Genomic DNA, 17,091 nt, shown 5'->3' on the forward strand with positions numbered 1-17,091 from the left:
TTTTCATGTTTTCTGTTTAATGCTTTTTAATTTAAGAATAAAGGTAAAGGCTTGCATGGGAAGTGCTGTGTGGGTAACTTATAACTAGAACCCCATCAAATTCATGGTCCATTTTGGTCAATTTCATGGTCATCGGATTTAAAAAATCTTAGCTCAAATCATGACATTTATATCTGAAATGGCATGGTGTTGTAACTGTAGGGGTCCTGACCCAAAAAAGGAGTTGAGGGGGTCACAAGGTTATTGCAGGGGGGTTGCAGTACTGCTACCCTTACTTCTGCGCTGCTGCAGGCGGCAGTGCTGCCTTCAGAGCTGGGCAGCTGGAGAGCGGCGGCTGCTGGCCGGGAGCCCAGCTCTGAAGGCAGAGCCACTGCCAGCAGCAGCGCAGAAGTAAGGAGGGCATGGTATGGTATCAGTCAGCAACCACCACTCTCCGGCTGCCCAGCTCTGAAGGCAGAGCCACTGCCAGCAGCAGCGCAGAAGTAAGGAGGGCATGGTATGGTATCAGTCAGCAGCCACCACTCTCCGGCTGCCCAGCTCTGAAGGCAGCAGCGCAGAAGGAAGGATGGTATGGTACGGTATTTCCACCCTTACTTCTGCACTACTGTTGGCGTGGTGCTGTCTTCAGAACTGGGCACCCGGCCAACAGCCACCGCTCTCTGGCTGTCCAGCTCGGAAGGCAGCGCAGAAGTAAGGCTGGCAATACGGTAAGCCCCCTAAAATAACCTTGCAACCCTTTTGAGAAATTTGGTCTCCCCGTCAAATCTGTATAGTATAGGGTAAAAGCACACAAAAGACCAGATTTCATGGGTGGAGATAGGGTGACCAGACAACTAGTGTGAAAAATCGGGATGGGGTGGGGGGTAATAGGAGCCTATATAAGAAAAAGACCCCAAAATCAGAACTGTCCCTATAAAATCAGGACATCTGGTAACCCTAGGCAAAGACTAGATTTCATGGTCCGTGACATGTTTCTCATGGCCGTGAATTTGGTAGGGCCCTACTAATAATGGTTACCAGTAGAGAAACAAGGAGGGTGATGTAATATTTTTTATTGGATCAGCTTCTGTTAGTGGAAGGGACAAGCTTTTGAGCTACACGGAGCTCTTCTCCTGGTTCCCACCTTCTCGCTATCTCCTTAGGAATAGCTATTGTTCTTGGTATGTTGTCACTGGAACAGTGACCCCGTGTTGCTTTGTGGAGGGATCTGAAAACAAAGAAGAGGATAGACAGGCAAAATCAAAACTTACAGGGGAAGTTCACAGCCATTGGGTGGTGAGGATCTGAGTGAAACATTTGTGTTTAGTAGGTTTGGAATCTAGTCACATGGGGTCACAACCTAAGGTCCTTACTGAGAAAGAGAGGCTGCTTGAGTAAGCATCGCAGGATATGACCCTGTGCTAGTCTTGTAGATCGTAGGCTCTTTGGAGCAGGGATGGTCACTTTCAAGGTCTGTACACCATCTAGCACAATGGGGCCCAGCCTGGTCAGAGCCCTCAGAAGTGCTGCAAGAGAAGTGTTAAAGAACGATAGTCCCTAGCTGCCCCATAAACAGCCCATTGCCTGCTTCCAATGGTGTTTGCTTTGGGGCCAGATTCTGCAGGCCTTGCACAGGAATATCTTAAGGGGTATCTTCTACCCCCACACTAAGGACTGCAGGGTCAAGCACAAAAATTCTAAGGCAAGATTATGACAATAAGGGTCCAGGTGAAAAACCGGGGGTCTGACCCCAAACAATCATCAGTTGAGTCAACTGATTATGTACAACATTGTTGTACTATAAGAGTGAATCGAGTAAGGTCTTTTATGAAAGCTGATGACACGCCGGTCACTAAATATCACTGTGAGATGCATGTAGGGGTGGTGTACAAAGAGTTGTCTGTATGCTGAAAACATGTTCTTAAAGTTTGTTGTGAACAGAGTGTTGATAAACAAATTTTTCCTACACAAAGGAATGTGGATTTGCCAGTCTGCCTAGGGTCCAGCTTTGTGAGCCAGAGACAATGAAAGTGCATTTGCATCAGAGGCAAATACCCATTATCAGGAGGATGAGAAGACAACAGAGCATCAGGTTCTTGGAGCATAAGCAGCAGGGGAGAAAAACTTTATCTGGGGACACTTCAGAAGAATACATTTCAATGATTTACTGAACTATTTAAAAAACAGGGGAGAGAATCCCTTCGTTATCCATCACTTAGGGTAGGGGTGGCCAACCTGCGGCTCTGGAGCTGCATGCAGCTCTTCAGAGGTTAATATGCTCCTTGCATAGGTGCTGACTCAGAGGTTGGAGCTATAGATGTTAACTTTCCAATGCACTGTGGGGTGCTCACTGCTCAACACTCTGCTCTGCCCCAGGTCCTGCCACCACTCCACTCCTTCCCTCGAGCCTGCCATTCCCTCCCTCCTCCCCCTTCCCCGCCAGAGCCTCCTGCACACTGCAAAACAGCTGATTGCTGTGGGCGGGAGGGAAGGTGCTGATTGGTGGGGCTGCTAGTGGGCGGGAGGCACTAGGGGTTGGAGATGGGTAGCGGATGGAGGGCCGCTTACACGCTATTGTGGCTCTTTGCCAGTGTTCATTGGTAAATTCTGGTTACTTCTCAGGCTCAGGTTGGCCACCTCTGACTTAGGGGGATTCTGTGAACTTGGGACCATCTTGCCTAGAAGGCTGGAGATGGGGGTAGCTTGATGTAAGTGAGAAACTGTTTTAGGCAAAGACACGCTTGCTAGAACTAAGTTTCAGGCACTAGAAAGTATGTTATTTATGTTTTGTTTGTACTCATTTTCTATCTTTTATTCTTGCTGGGTATCACTTAAATCTGTGTTCCTTATTAATACATTTATATTTGTTTTATTACAAGCCTATCTCAGTGCTGTAGATTAAGCTAGAGAGAGTGTCCTCAGTGTGCCCCATGGCTGGTGTTTTGTGTATTGTTTTCTCGAGACAGCGGACTTAATGTCTGTGATTGTCCTGTGAAAGGGACTAGACACTAAAAGAGAGACGTCTCTGGGGATCTTGGGAAGTGGGATTCGCTGCACGTTACCTCCAAGGCAAGGTTTAGACTGGCGCTCTTGAGGAGTTTGTTGGTGAGGTGGACAAACTGGTGCAGCAGGGAACTGAGACACACAATTTAAGTGCCAGAACAGGTTTATGGTTCCGGACACTTGGAGGGAGCATCACGAAGACAGACAGCTGCCATGTAGGCAGACATACCAGAATCTTCTTCCTCATGGCAAAAGGAGGAATTCACCCTTGTACATTTGATCAAATGACATTTAAATTACTGTTTAATTCTAAAATGTGTGTGTGTCAGTCATTATTTTGGCTTTCTGGCAAGTTTCTCACTATTGTTTTCATGCCTGCTCTGATATTGCTAGTAGCAAGGAATATACAGGTTGTGAGACCGAAGGCAGCTGAAGGTAATGGCATAGGCTGAACATCCAGAACAGATTCACTCATTGGAACTTAATGGATGCTCTGAGGAAACCAAGACAGACCTCATTCAACTCCACCAATTTGGATTGCCCAGACTCCTGAGCTACATTTGTAAAGTTCTTTGGAATGAACAGTGCTACGTAACTATAAAGTCATTATCAGAGGAAGGAGAGACTGAAACACTTTCTTCTGTAGTGAAAGGCATTGGAATTCTTAGACTGGAAAATAAAATCCTTGACCCATAGCATGGGGCACGTTGGTGCAATCTTTCCCAGCGATAAGCCACAATCTGGAACTTACCAATCTTTTAGAATTCTTTGAGGGTGTCAACAAGCATGTGGACAAGGGTGATCCAGTTGATATAGCAAACTTGGACTTTCAGAAAGCCTTTGACAAGGTCCCTCACCAAAAGCTCTTAAGCCAAGTGAGCAGTCATGGGATAAGAGGGAAGATCCTCTCATGGATCAGTAACTAGCTAAAAGACAGGAAACAAAGGGTAAGAATAAATGGTCAGTTTTCACAATGGAGAGATGTAAATAGTGGAGTCCCCCAAAGATCTATACCGACACCTGTGCTGTTCAACATAGTCATAAATAATCTGGAAAAGACAAATCCTTACAGAACCATTGGTCTGGTGTCATATGTGGCAGCAGGCAGCACTGGATACTGCAGATACCCAAAGAAGGTGAAAAAAATCCATAATGTACATGCTTAACAGTAAATAATTCTTTCCTGAACCCTCATCATCTTTCACCCAGAAGTATGAGAGTTGATCACTAGATGTTGCTACATCACTTGCTACAGATGGTATACATGGTCAAAGTTCTCCAGCCCTCAAACCAAGAGTTAAACACTTAAGTTACTCAAGAACACAAACCCAAGAAGTTAGCATTCTTGACACAGAACAGAATGACTCTGTTGGGAACCAGGTATTCTATATCACTGTCATGCAAGGATAATAATAAAGGTGATTAAAAAGGAGTTAAATGGAGAAGGGAACAAGACACAGTGACCAATCAGCAAGAATCTAGTAACAGAAGCCATATGGGCACTAAGTAAACTTAGGAAAGGTTTTAAAGGTGTCAATTACTGAGGACTCTGTCTAGAATTAGTATCACATTAGTTACAGTTCCCACATTCTCTGCTTCCCCTGAAATGAAATTAAGATAAACAAACAGTGATTTACTGGATAAATATCAGATGTATGTTATAGCTGCTCAGAGCTCAAAGAATCAATGTCAATTGCACTGTAGTCTAAAGCTACCTCTGATAGTCAATTTTTGCTTTCTGTCTCCACCAGCACAGAAATGCATTATATAAATACTGATGTTACAGCTTATCCTTTTTAAAGAACCAGCCAGAACTCTGCTTGTCAAACTTCACTTCAGGAATTTAATAACTTTCAGCAAGTGGCTTTGAAACTAAGGTACCTTCAGACTAGGTGACCAGAGCACATTTAATCTTGTAAGGGTTTGTATGGTTTTTATTAAAGGAATACTTCAAATGTATTATTTGAGTTGGTTGCTGCATTAAAAAAAAATCAAGAAAAACAGCCTCTTTTAGAAGTTTGACAATAAGCGGGTGAGCAGACCAAATTGGTATCATGAGTTAAAAATGAACATGGGGTTTGTCCCCCTTTTTTTGATTTGTTAAGAAGTATAGTAAGGTCTAGCAAGTTTTGTTTTCCTATTTGTTTTTTACCTTAGAAATACCAAGTCTTATTATGGATTTATTTTTGTTATTAAAGTAACCCCGACCGAGATCAGAACAGCAATCAGCACTATACATACGAAGTGAGAGACAGACCTTACCCTAAAGGGCTAAAAATGTAAACAGATTAATTACAGAGTATCACTATTATTATTTTTCCTGATTTTGATTGAGGGCCACAGCAGTGAAATGGGAGCTTTGTCTGTCTGTCCTTGTTGTAAGGCCTTATCTAGCCAGGACAGTTTTACCAGCTATACCAGTATAGTTATACAGGTATAATCACATAGGCAGACATGGTTATTTCAGTATATGAGTGTCCAGAGGAGGGTTATACCTGTGTCACAGCGCTGCCTCCTGACGGTTCTGGGGATTAGCTGGGTCAGGCTGATGCCCCTTGCAGCAGTTACATCCTGACAGTTTCTCCTCTGCAGCCCCTCTCTCGCTCTCAGGAGCTGCAGCTGTTCTCTTCATGATGCAGCCTTCCATCTATGCTGTTTAGCGTTTCCTCCCTTCTGGGGTTCAGTCCTTCAATTCTCTGACTCCCATAGTGACCCAGGCAGTCTACGAGTTCACTGCTCCACCAGTTTATGCCACGCTCTCGGTGCTGGTAAGGGAATCTGGGCCCACCCTCTTCTCCGGGTTCCAATCCAGGGACCTCAACCCAGCAGTACTGGTCTTTACTCTCTCAGACCTCACTGCTCCTTCCCTGGACTGCTTCCTTCTCTTCTGGTTCCTCCCCTTTCTCTGGATATATCTGCTCCAACTCCTTCTTCCCAGAGAGTGACTGCAACCTTTCCTAGCAGCCTCTTCTATTGTAAGCATCTGTTCCTGCACAGCTGAGCTTCCCTTCCCTCTAATTAGCTGCCTCTTAAGGTTCCCTTGTTTGCAGCCTAATTAGTTGATTGGGCCCTCCTGGCCCAATTCAGCTCTTGCAGGGCCAGTGTGGGGAGCACCCCCCATCACAACCTGTATTATTATCAGTTTCACTTCACATCTTAGTTTACATTGAAAAAAATGTCCCTACAGGACAAGACCTAAAAGGAGTGCTGGTGACTGAATCTTTAAACAATGTTTGTCAGGTATTTGAGTTAAATAGGTGTCTCTTAAAAAACAAACCTACCAAAAAAAACAAAAACAAAAACAAAACACCATAAAGTTTTGAACAGTCTGATTAAAAATCCTCTCTCTTCTCAGTTATTCAAATTTCATTTCCGTCCCACCTGTGATGTCATAATGCTAACTAGTTCAGTCAGCCAGTCACACTGTGCTACAGGAAAAACGAGACCTCTATTCCAAGTGTAAAACAAGCAGACTGAGGCCTGGTCCACACTATGCTGTTAAACCGATTTTAACAGCGTTAAAACGATTTAACGCTGCACCCGTCCACACTACAGTGCTCTTTATATCGATTTAAAGGGCTCTTTAAATCGATTTCTGTACTCCTACAAAACGAGAGGAGTAACGCTAAAATCGATATTACTATATCGATTTAGGATTAGCGTGGACGCAAATCGACGTTATTGGCCTCATTATTTTACAGTAGCTACCCACAGTGCGCTGCTCCAGAAATCGACGCTAGCCTCAGACCACAGACGCACACCACTGAATTAATGTGCCTAGTGTGGACGCGCACAATCGACTTTATAATATCTGTTTTATAAAATCAGTTTAAGCTAACTTGAATTTATCCTGTAGTGTAGACGTACCCTAAGAAACTTCCATGAAAAACAAAACCAACCCCCAAACCTAGACAATCTCAACATTTTCTCAGCCATAATAATAATAAAATAATTAAAACCTCCCAGGCCAATTTCCATTCACAGATTGTTTTAAGGTCATGGGTGGCGCTTTTCTGCCACCTTGATTCTTTCCTCCTACATCATTTCTGCAGTTGTTCCTTGTCAGAAAGTTGAAACACAACCCAAAAGCTCAGAAATGAGTTGGAAACTCCCATTGACTTCATTATAGCCAGGATTTCACCCCAGGAATCCAAGCCAGTTTCACTTCTGTGGATGGGACATTAGGCCTGCAACTGGATCTGTGTGGGCAGAGCCTACGACTGTGAGTGCAGGCCCCAATGTCTGCAGGCATGGATCAGATTACAGCATCAGGCCCCTTTTTGGGTCTGTCAGCTCAGTGCTTTACTAAGTTGAAATAACAACTGATTGTGGTAGTCGAGACAGAGAGAAGCTGTTCTGAGAAATTTGAAGAGATGAATTTAACAAGCAGGGTTCATCACCTGGCTGATTTTTAACTGGCCTGGCTGGTTTTTGTACTGCCTGGCCAGTGAAAAGATTTAATATGCTGGGTTTTCTTCATTTGGGACCAACATTCCTCATAAGCTGCATGCACACGCAGCCACACAGTGATCTTGTAACTACTGCGTGGCTCCTGCCAGCACTGGAAAGCAGGACAGACCTAAGGCTCATCAGGAGGGAGGGGATGATAGAAAAAAACCCTTACCTCAGCCCTCAAGGGATCCCCTCCTGAGTCTTGGAGGTGCTAACCCTATTAAAAGGGCAAAGGAACAGGAAGGGTGTCTCAGAAGACAGGAAGACGAAAGTTAGAAAAGTTTCTCATACTATTACAGGAAGCTTAGAGGGAAACTGAAGCTGTGGAAACAAATATAATATTGATCGACATTCCTGCTAACGGTGAAAATGAAAGTCTTTGAAAACCCCAGGAAGTAACAATTCATGACCTAGAAAATAAAATCAAATTAAGAAATACAAACTTGACGGGGGCTTCCTGTAGATACGGAGATGAGGGAGGTAGCAATGGGTTTTCTCAAGAAAAGGATAATGAAGTTTCAGGAGTTGGGTTATTTGTTTCTCTCCTGTAACGCATCACAGCATGAAGGACTCCTTGGCAAGGCTAATCAGGCAATAACCCACCCCACTATCTGTGAAGGGTGCAATTTTTGGAATGAGGTTATTACTCACGTCTCTCATCTAGGGGACTAGAACTTGCTTTACTCAGATTACAGAGAACTGTTTGGTTTACAAGAGATTTTTCAAGCAGAAGAATCCAGCCCTAGCATTCTGGCAGAACCAATTTAAGTTATTCGGGAACTCATAATTAGCTTGGAATCTTGAGATTTGTAAGACTGGTTTAGTTCATTTCCCTGCCAATGTAGGCTGAATTTCTGTTGTACATTTAATAGCGCTTTGTCCAGTCTGATTTTAAAATGTGTCAAGTGATGGGATTTCTACCACTCTACTCGGGAGATTGTTCCATAGGCTAACAGATCTCACTGTCTGGAAGTTTTCACTGATACTGAGTCTCAATTTTCATTAATGTCATCCTATTACTCATTAAACTCCTTTAAATTATGCTAGACAATTCTATTCTTGGTGTTTAACCCTTCATATATTTGAAGATTTATATGCACCATGCGTTGTAGTCATCATTTGCCAGCTAAATATATTTAACTCATCCTCTCCAATCAATCCGGGCTCCTATTTTTTGTTGCTCTTCACAGCCCGGTTCTATTTTGGCACAGACATTTATGAATTTTCACGAATAAGGAAGACCTGAATGTTGTGCAGTTTCATTCTGGTGAACTGGGGATTGAGATACTGTAGGCTGCTGGCATCTCCACCCCCTTGAAACACACCAATACAACACTCCATCTCTTCCCCACCCCCCAGAGACTTCCTGGAGTTTGCCTTTAATTATTAATGTAACAAATTTCTAAGACAGAATTATACTCACAAATATAAGCCTTAACTCTAAAGTGGGCTGATTTGGGGCTCTCTGAAGGACCTTCTTCCCTTTCTTCTAGCTCTTCTATTCCTGAGAGCTGTTTGATGGTAATGAGATCCATCTCATCTGGCTACCAGGGTAAGTCAGCAGACTAGCTCTGTATTTTTCTACAGGGTCCTACAACCTGACACACTGATACACAGTACTTTGGTAGGGGCCACATCTTGTTGTTTCCAGGAGTTTTCATATTTTTCACTTTGAAAGTGTATTACACCAGGGGAAAAAACCTGTATTTAATTATGATACCATGGAGCAGAAAGGGAGAAGCAGCAAGATGAGACCACGTTATTCATTAAAAATACCCAATGTCGTAATTGTCGTTCTATAGCAGTATATTGAATTTGATACAGCCAGCAGCATTTCTTGTAAATAATGAACAACAATTCCATGAAACAGAACTCAAAAAAAAAGCATCAGTCACATAACACAAAAACCATCCTGCCAAGGATGTTGGCATAAAATACGCTTATTAAGTTTGCAGATGATACCAAACTGGGAGGGATTGCAACTGCTTAGGAGGACAGGGTCATAATTCAAAATGATCTGGACAAACTGGAGAAATGGTCTGAGGTAAACTGGATGAAGTTTAATAAAGACAAATACAAAGTGCTCCACTTAGGAAGGAACAATCAGTTTCACACATACAGAATGGGAAGAGACTGTCTAGGAAGGAGTACGGCAGAAAGAGATCTAGGGGTTATAGTGGACCACAAGCTAAATATGAGTCAAGAGTGTGATGCTGTTGCAAAAAAAGCCAACGTGATCCTGGGATGCATTAACAGGTGTGTTGTGAGCAAGACACAAGAAGTCATTCTTCTGCTCTACTCTGCGCTGGTTAGGCCTCAACTGGAGTATTGTGTCCAGTTCTGGACACCGCATTTCAAGAAAGATGTGGAGAAATTGGAGAGGGTCCAGAGAAGAGCAACAAGAATGATTAAAGGTCTAGAGAACATGACCTACGAAGGAAGGCTGAAAGAATTGGGTTTATTTAGTCTGGAAAAGAGAACTGAGAGGGGACATGATAGCAGTTTTCAGGTATCTAAAAGGGTGTCATCAGGACGAGGGAGAAAACTTGTTCACCTTAGCCTCTAATGATAGAACAAGAAGCAATGGGCTTAAACTGCAGCAAGGGAGATTTAGGTTGGACATTAGGAAAAAGTTCCTGTCAAGGTAGTTAAACATTGGAATAAATTGCCTAGGGAGCTTGTGGAATCTCCATCTCTGGAGACATTTAAGAGTAGGTTAGATAAATGTCTCTTAGAGATGGTCTAGACAGTATTTGGTCCTGCCATGAGGGCAGGGGACTGGACTCAATGACCTCTCAAGGTCCCTTCCAGTCCTAGAACCTATGAATCTAAGGGCAGTGGGAATGGGCCCTGCCACTTGGGTAGATGGCAAACTGTAAGATTTCAGTTAGCTGCACCTTCGTATCCTTACAGATCTCTGACTCCAAAGGCAGGGCCAGCCATCTGTCCAAACTTGTAACATTCAGCTTTTCCCACTTTCGTTCCTTTTGAGACTCCCCAGACGCTTAGGACACCTGAAGGTTCTAATCCACCATATGCTTCACTTGATTTCTGAATTACACTTCAGCTTTCCTGTTCCAAGTAGTCATCCATCAAACAAAAAAGCTTTAGTAGAAAAAAAGATTCATCAGCAGCACATGGTTTTAGCCCAAAGGACAGATACAAATTATGCCAGACTCAGTGCTCTGAACATTAATCTACCTTAACCCACTTGCTTCACATTTCAAATCAGCAAAACTCCTTGAGGCTTTGACACCACTAGCGCCGAATGTGTTAAAAATCCAATAGATCCTGCATTACCTATACCTGCACAGAGTTTTATTCAGATTCCATGAAACAGGTTAATAGCATTATAGTAGAGGCCGCACTTGGGTGGGCTACTGTGACTTAAAAACAAAAAAGTATGCAAGGAGTCAAAGTCTTGAAGCAGAAGACTAGTTCATAGTTCATCAGAACTAGAAAGCCTCAATACACCAGTTTGCAATCCTGCATTTCAATGTCAATGGAAAGTTGTGAGGATGTCAAAGTAACAGCAAATCATGGGAAAGAACTGAGGTTTAAGAAGAGTGTTTTGAAGGAATTTCCTCATTGCTAGAGAAACCAACCATCCCTAAATGGTAAAATCTTTGAATGCCTTATGCACACAGAGAAATTAAATGATTTGGAGGAAATGACAAACTTTCAACATTTAGGATAAAAAGCCTGAGACTTCATGAGTCCATAAAAAGCTCTATCAAGATACTTCTATGGCAGGTGATGCAAGCATTGCCATCTAACCGCTAACACTACATGAGCATTTACTGTCTGTATTACTGTCATTCCAGGAGTCCTAGTCATGGAACAGGATCCCATTGCGTTAGGTACTGTACAAACACAGAACAAAAGGCATTTCTCCATCTTGATTGAATAAAAAATAAAGATGGACCCCAAGAAATAAAAGATTTTTTACTAAGCTTACGGAAACTGCAATGCAACTAAAATTGAAGGAGTTTTCAAGGGAAAGTATCTGACAAAGAAAATAAAGCAAAGCAAGCACCTCTTTCAAACACTGAATGCCACATACATTAGTGTGGACATGTGTACCACAAACCAACTCGGGTTGTGATTTTGTTAGACCTGAGAAGCTAAACCTGGCCAGACAAGGTTAACAGCACAGTGTTCAAGGCTAGAAGGGACCATCACATTATCTAGTCTGGCCTCCTGTATATTACAGCCAGTAAACTCCACCCAGTTACTCCTGTATTGAGCCAGCAAACTGCATTATATTAAAGTATTACAGCCCTCAGGAGATCAAACTCTTGTGTGCCACAGGCCGAGAACAGAAGGGACTGAGGTGGACCAATGTTGGAGAAGACAAAATGGTAAGGAATTTATTTGGTTAGATATACCTAGATGATCCTAGCAGGTGCCACGTGCCCCATGCTGCAGAAGAAAGTGAAAAAACCTAAGGTCTCTGCCAAGATGCCCTAGGGAAAAATTCCTCCTTGACCCCAAAAATGCCAATCATTTTTACCCTGAGTATATGAGCAAGACCCACCAGCCAGGCATCTGAGAAAGATTACTATTCTCCGTACCACTTCAGAACATAAGCCCACTCCATTTGGTGTCCCTTCTCCAGCCATAGCCTTCACTGAAACTTCAGTGGAAGAAAGAAACAAACACACCCCAGCATGCATCGGGGAGGTCCGGAATCATAATATTCAGGAAGTAATGGCAGTGATTCACGTAGGTGACATTTTTGTTTCAGAGTCAATAGACTCGTATAGTGATAGAGAGCATTGTACTCTTGGGATGGCATGAGACCAGGGATCCTGACCACTTGCAATCTTTAAACTTCCTAATGGACTTTTCTCAAGAGTAGGGGGCACTAGCTTGTGTTCTGAGTGATTATATTTTGTCTTCTTATTTTACCTTCAGTTTAAGTGGGAGCGAGTATACTGCTTCACTTTGTATCCTAAACAGTAGTGTACTCTGTTCAACATCCAACGTGCTCTACCCCAGATGTGGCTGCCGTGATTATTATACAGTTTGTTGAAAGCTTGAAAATCCTTCAGGATGAAAGACAAGCAAGATCATCATCATCAGTTCAATGATTCTGTGCCATTTTCTTCCTCTAAACATGCATACAAAACTTATTTAGAATTCTGAAAAAATAAGTCACTTCATTTAAATTAATTTATTTTTAGAATATCCCTTTTAATCCTGCATGCATTTTTAGCACAAAAATTGAATTTTATCAGAGCCTCCTTTGCAAAAGTTAGTACTTTACCTATAGAAATGTGGCTGTTTCAACAGTTCCTTTGTTGCATATCCCATGTCTGCTAAACCTTGGCAACACTGTCAGTCAGTGACCGACATAAAGTTCAATAAAAAAGGTTTACTGAATATCCTCTGTTTAATGTAAACAAGGCAGGAGGCAAACTAAAAAGTGTATATATAGAGAGTAAATTATTTTACAGGGCACAGAAAATATTATTAGTGATCATGGTTGGAAAGCCCTGTATGATACGCATTATATATGTCTGGATTTATCATACAACCCGAAGTACCATGCAGTCTGTAGATTTTACATAGTACTTCACTGTAATATTTCTCTAAGACAAATAATGATGTACTTCATAACTGAATGGTAACGGTCTATTCATATAGCAATGCATGGTAGGAAATTACCATGTATTTACAAAGCAATTCCATGATTACTTGTGCCCTGTAAAATCAAGTGTAACAATCTTTACACTAGCAATAGTGTAAGCAAGCTCACGATTTCAGTCCTTACAGATACATAGGTGATGTACAACCAGATTGAAGCTATGCATCAAATCACAGCTCCCGTATTGCACAAATGAACACATTATACGAACATTACATAGACAAGATTTGAACACTAGGAAGATTACAATCATAATGGAAATAGACTAAGGACGAACTTCTGTTCTAGCAGATGTAGCATGTTGCTTATTACAAAAGTTTCTACATCAGAATCTAAATCAAATACATACAATAAATGGCAGAAAAATAAAAACGTGTCCTTATTTACAAAAATGTGCATCAGGGTAAAAATGCAGTTCGAATTTGCTTACTTAACCAAAATTATCCCAGTATTTTCCCCTCAAATATTTCAAAATAATACTCTTAGCCATATTTTTACAAAGGTGATCAATACCTGCAGTTCCCATTGACACTGGAAAAATCTGCGGGTGCTCTGAACTTCTGAGTATCAGGCCATGTTTCTCAGGTGTCCACTTGTGGGTAATAAATAACCACACACGCACGCATGCACACACACACACACACACACACACACTGATCCACTCAATGACATGCATAGATTCAATGAGTAAAAATATGGAGTTCAACTAATTTTTACTTTTAAAAATAAAAGTGCATAAAATCCAAGAAATAAAACTAAACTATTTCCATCTCTTAAGGAAGAGTCAATAGCTTTTACAAAAATAAATGTCACTGTCACAATTTATGGTAATTATTGTAAGCAGCACCTATACAAACCAGAAGGACTCAAGCTTTTCCTAGCATTGCTTCACTTGTTATCAAGACGGATCAGCTTTTTATAATTTGTGGCCTGAATAATATTTGATTTGCGAAATAATATCACCATGGCTACTAAACACACTGAAGACTGAATGCTACACAACTATATCTTGAATTTAAAGAATATTTAGAGTGATATCTTATTGTTCAACTGCAAGCATTAAACAATTGGGCTTCTAGCTAGGTAAATCATTTTGCATTTAAAAACTACAGACTCTGCAGTTATCCTTGCATAAACTAACTGATGCAATCCCTTACTGTGTAATTAGCTCCGATAGCAGCAACTGATTCATATTGTTTGGAATGCTCTAACGTGGATTTTTTCTCACTCATTTTTCATAGCATTATGTCTGCTAGAGTTTACATTGTGAATGGGACTTTAGGAGTAATTCTATATATCAGAGAGTTTTGTTTTTTTTAAATAAATAATGAAAACTGGATTAAATTTTGCAGCAAGTATAATTAAACTCAAGCTAAAACCTAAAACAACAAAGGCCTGATTCAGCAAAGCATTTAAGAACATGCATAACTCCACTGCTGCTCAGCACAACATTTAAACACTGGCTTAACTTCAAGTGTTTTCCTAACTCATTCAGTTTAAATGGGTCTTAAGTAAATGCTTAACTTTAAGCTCATGCTTAAGTGCTTTGCAGAACTGGGGCCTAAATTATCAAAAATGTATGCATTAAACATAAATCTACACATATACATACTTTTTTATACTGTGTGCACAGGCAGGTACATTATATTAATGAAGCTTCTCAAAATGGATCATTTGTATTACACATTGCACTGAAAAAAATAAGTAAAAAATCACTTGCTACTTTCCAAATACCCGTGTAAAGAACGGGAATAAAGAGAAAGTATCCTTTCTTAAATTCTATTTTACTAAGCTATTTTGGTATGCAAACATTGGGCCACATTCAGCAAAGCTGGTGCATATGGCTGCTAAAACCCAGGTTCCTGCCGCCACCCGCTCTTGAGAACATCTTTCATTCTAGCTGAAGTGCCAGAGTTCTGTTGATGAGAGGACCTGCAGGGAGCTACCGAATCATCTTACTCCCTGGCCACAGCCACTTTTGGGCAATGCTTTTTCTCTTTTGGAGTGGTACTCCACATTTCTATCTGCCTGTAACCCTGTAATTTTCACCAGCAGGACCCTCCACTGGAGTTTATGCTGTGAATAAGTGGTGAATTTAGCCCATTAACTGTGAGAATGTTCAATTTTGTTGGACAAGCCACCTGGTAACTTCAGGAGTTGTTCAAAATCCAGATTCCATAAATGTAAAAAACAAACAGACATCAAAATCATGGAGGGCCAGATTCTGATCCCAGTTAACGCTCATGGAAATCAGGAGGAATGTTACTGACTGATTAAATTAGTCCAGATTTACAGTGAAATGAGATCAGAAACTGACACTCACTGTCCAACAGGATATTAAAAAAGACAAAGAAATGGAATATGAACATTAAGGGCTCAATCCTGCTTGGTCTGTCTGTACTACTGTGTCAATATGAAGGTATTCTCTTGTGTAAACAGGCAGGCAGGTCTCTCTACAGAGATCACCAAGAGTGATCTGAAGGTTAAGGAGCACATCCAGCCCTCCCAGCCTGCTAGCGCTTCAATGATGATGTCAGCAGCAAGTGTTAGCTGCAGTTATTCAGGAGGAACAGTAGCAAAGTATGCTAGAGTATCCTTGGCCTGCAATGGAAATTCCTGCTCTGGCTGGTAGAATTCACGTTGCAAAGAATGCACTGGGGAAACATCTTTGCATCCCAGTGTTGTGAAAACCAGTGGTGAATTTTGGTCCTAAATATTGTATCATCTCTTTTCTGCTGCTCAAAATGGTATCAGTCACTCTTTTGTCTGGACACTATCGTTACGTTCAGACAAGCAATAAAACATTTTTAAAATAACAGAACATTTAGATTGCCAATTTTCAAGGCACAAAATATTCTTAAATCAATGTTAAATAGCATTTAAAAAAAATACTGGTTTTAGCAACTACTATTAATGACCTGTATAATAGCATCCTTGTAAAGATGACATGGATCAAACAAACTGGGGCTCACATACAAAAATCTAAGGCAAGTCTAGTTACACAGCTGAACTCAGGAGAAATCATTTGGAAAGACAAAAAGCACAGCACTAGAAACGTGCATACTTAGGATATGATCGTTGTCTACAAACAGGCCCTGACTCACCAACGTATAATTTCATTAATATAAGGAATTACATCAGTCTAAAACTGGAATAACACAGTGATGAATCAGAATTCACCAGCCCAGAATTCACTACAATATAAGAAGATTCACAAAAGTAGAATTCATCCACATGGATCATATCATACTACATATGCATTAGCAGGTCTTTTCATCCTTTCTCCGATGTGATACCATTCTGTTGGAATCATTGACATGGCAGTGTCCTGTAATACCATAAGTACAGGCATGCTGTACTTTTCCTTTCATATTTTCAACTGAAGAGAAAAAACTGATGACATGAAAACATTAGAGAAATAACTTGATATTTTAAAAAGTAATAGCGATCACATAAGACAATTTAAGTATACGAGCACCAGAGCACATCAAAAATCCTTACCCCCTAAAATGTTGTTAAAACAATGGCCTGGTAACCAAAGTTCTAAAGTTTGTGGCTCTTCAGACATTTTTTTCAGTTCTTCAAACAGTGACTGGAAATGTTGCTTTGTCTGCCCTGAAGTCACTTTGATTGCATCCTGGGTTCAATGTCCATTTGATTACATCTCCATCAGAGTGCAGAGTGCGCCAGGAAATCATGAACAGTGGCCAAGAACTCATCCTCCACTGCCATCCATAACAACTGTCAAATTACATCAACTCTTTGTTAGGAGGCGCGCTCTCTCTTCTTGTTTGGTGAAGTCAATAGTCTTTTTTGACTGAAACACACTCGATTTTGTAGCCCAGTCACTTCAAGTGGCTGCTTAGGGTGTAGATGAGGCATGGTATTTCACAAATGCAATCGCTGCTAGCTCTTTACAGAACTCTTCCAGTACAATCACGCCCTCCAGCAACGTCATGTGGTCAATACTGAGAAAGAAAAAAACAACAGGCGCTAAGGAGATCCGG

The 17,091-nt window shown here is 41.3% G+C and overlaps 1 protein-coding gene and 1 long non-coding RNA gene across 2 annotated transcripts in view; both read right to left on the minus strand.

The window, feature by feature from the left end:
• Positions 1-1,037: 1,037 nt before the first annotated feature.
• On the minus strand, positions 1,038-4,022 carry LOC127053788 (uncharacterized). Its single transcript, XR_007775116.1, has 2 exons — positions 3,734-4,022; positions 1,038-1,207 (listed from the first exon to the last, which is right to left on the minus strand). It is a non-coding gene; the product is annotated as an uncharacterized LOC127053788 (long non-coding RNA).
• Positions 4,023-12,590: 8,568 nt separating this feature from the next.
• FHIP2A (FHF complex subunit HOOK interacting protein 2A) overlaps positions 12,591-17,091 on the minus strand; it is a 48,145-nt gene continuing 43,644 nt past the window's right edge. Inside the window, exon 17 of the mRNA XM_050958978.1 lies at positions 12,591-17,052. Within this exon, the coding sequence (XP_050814935.1) occupies positions 16,947-17,052 (106 nt within the window). The 3' untranslated portion in view covers positions 12,591-16,946. The remainder of the gene's footprint in view (positions 17,053-17,091) is intronic.

This window comes from Gopherus flavomarginatus, chromosome 6 (genome assembly GCF_025201925.1).
Source record: "Gopherus flavomarginatus isolate rGopFla2 chromosome 6, rGopFla2.mat.asm, whole genome shotgun sequence".
Lineage (NCBI taxonomy): Eukaryota > Metazoa > Chordata > Testudines > Testudinidae > Gopherus > Gopherus flavomarginatus.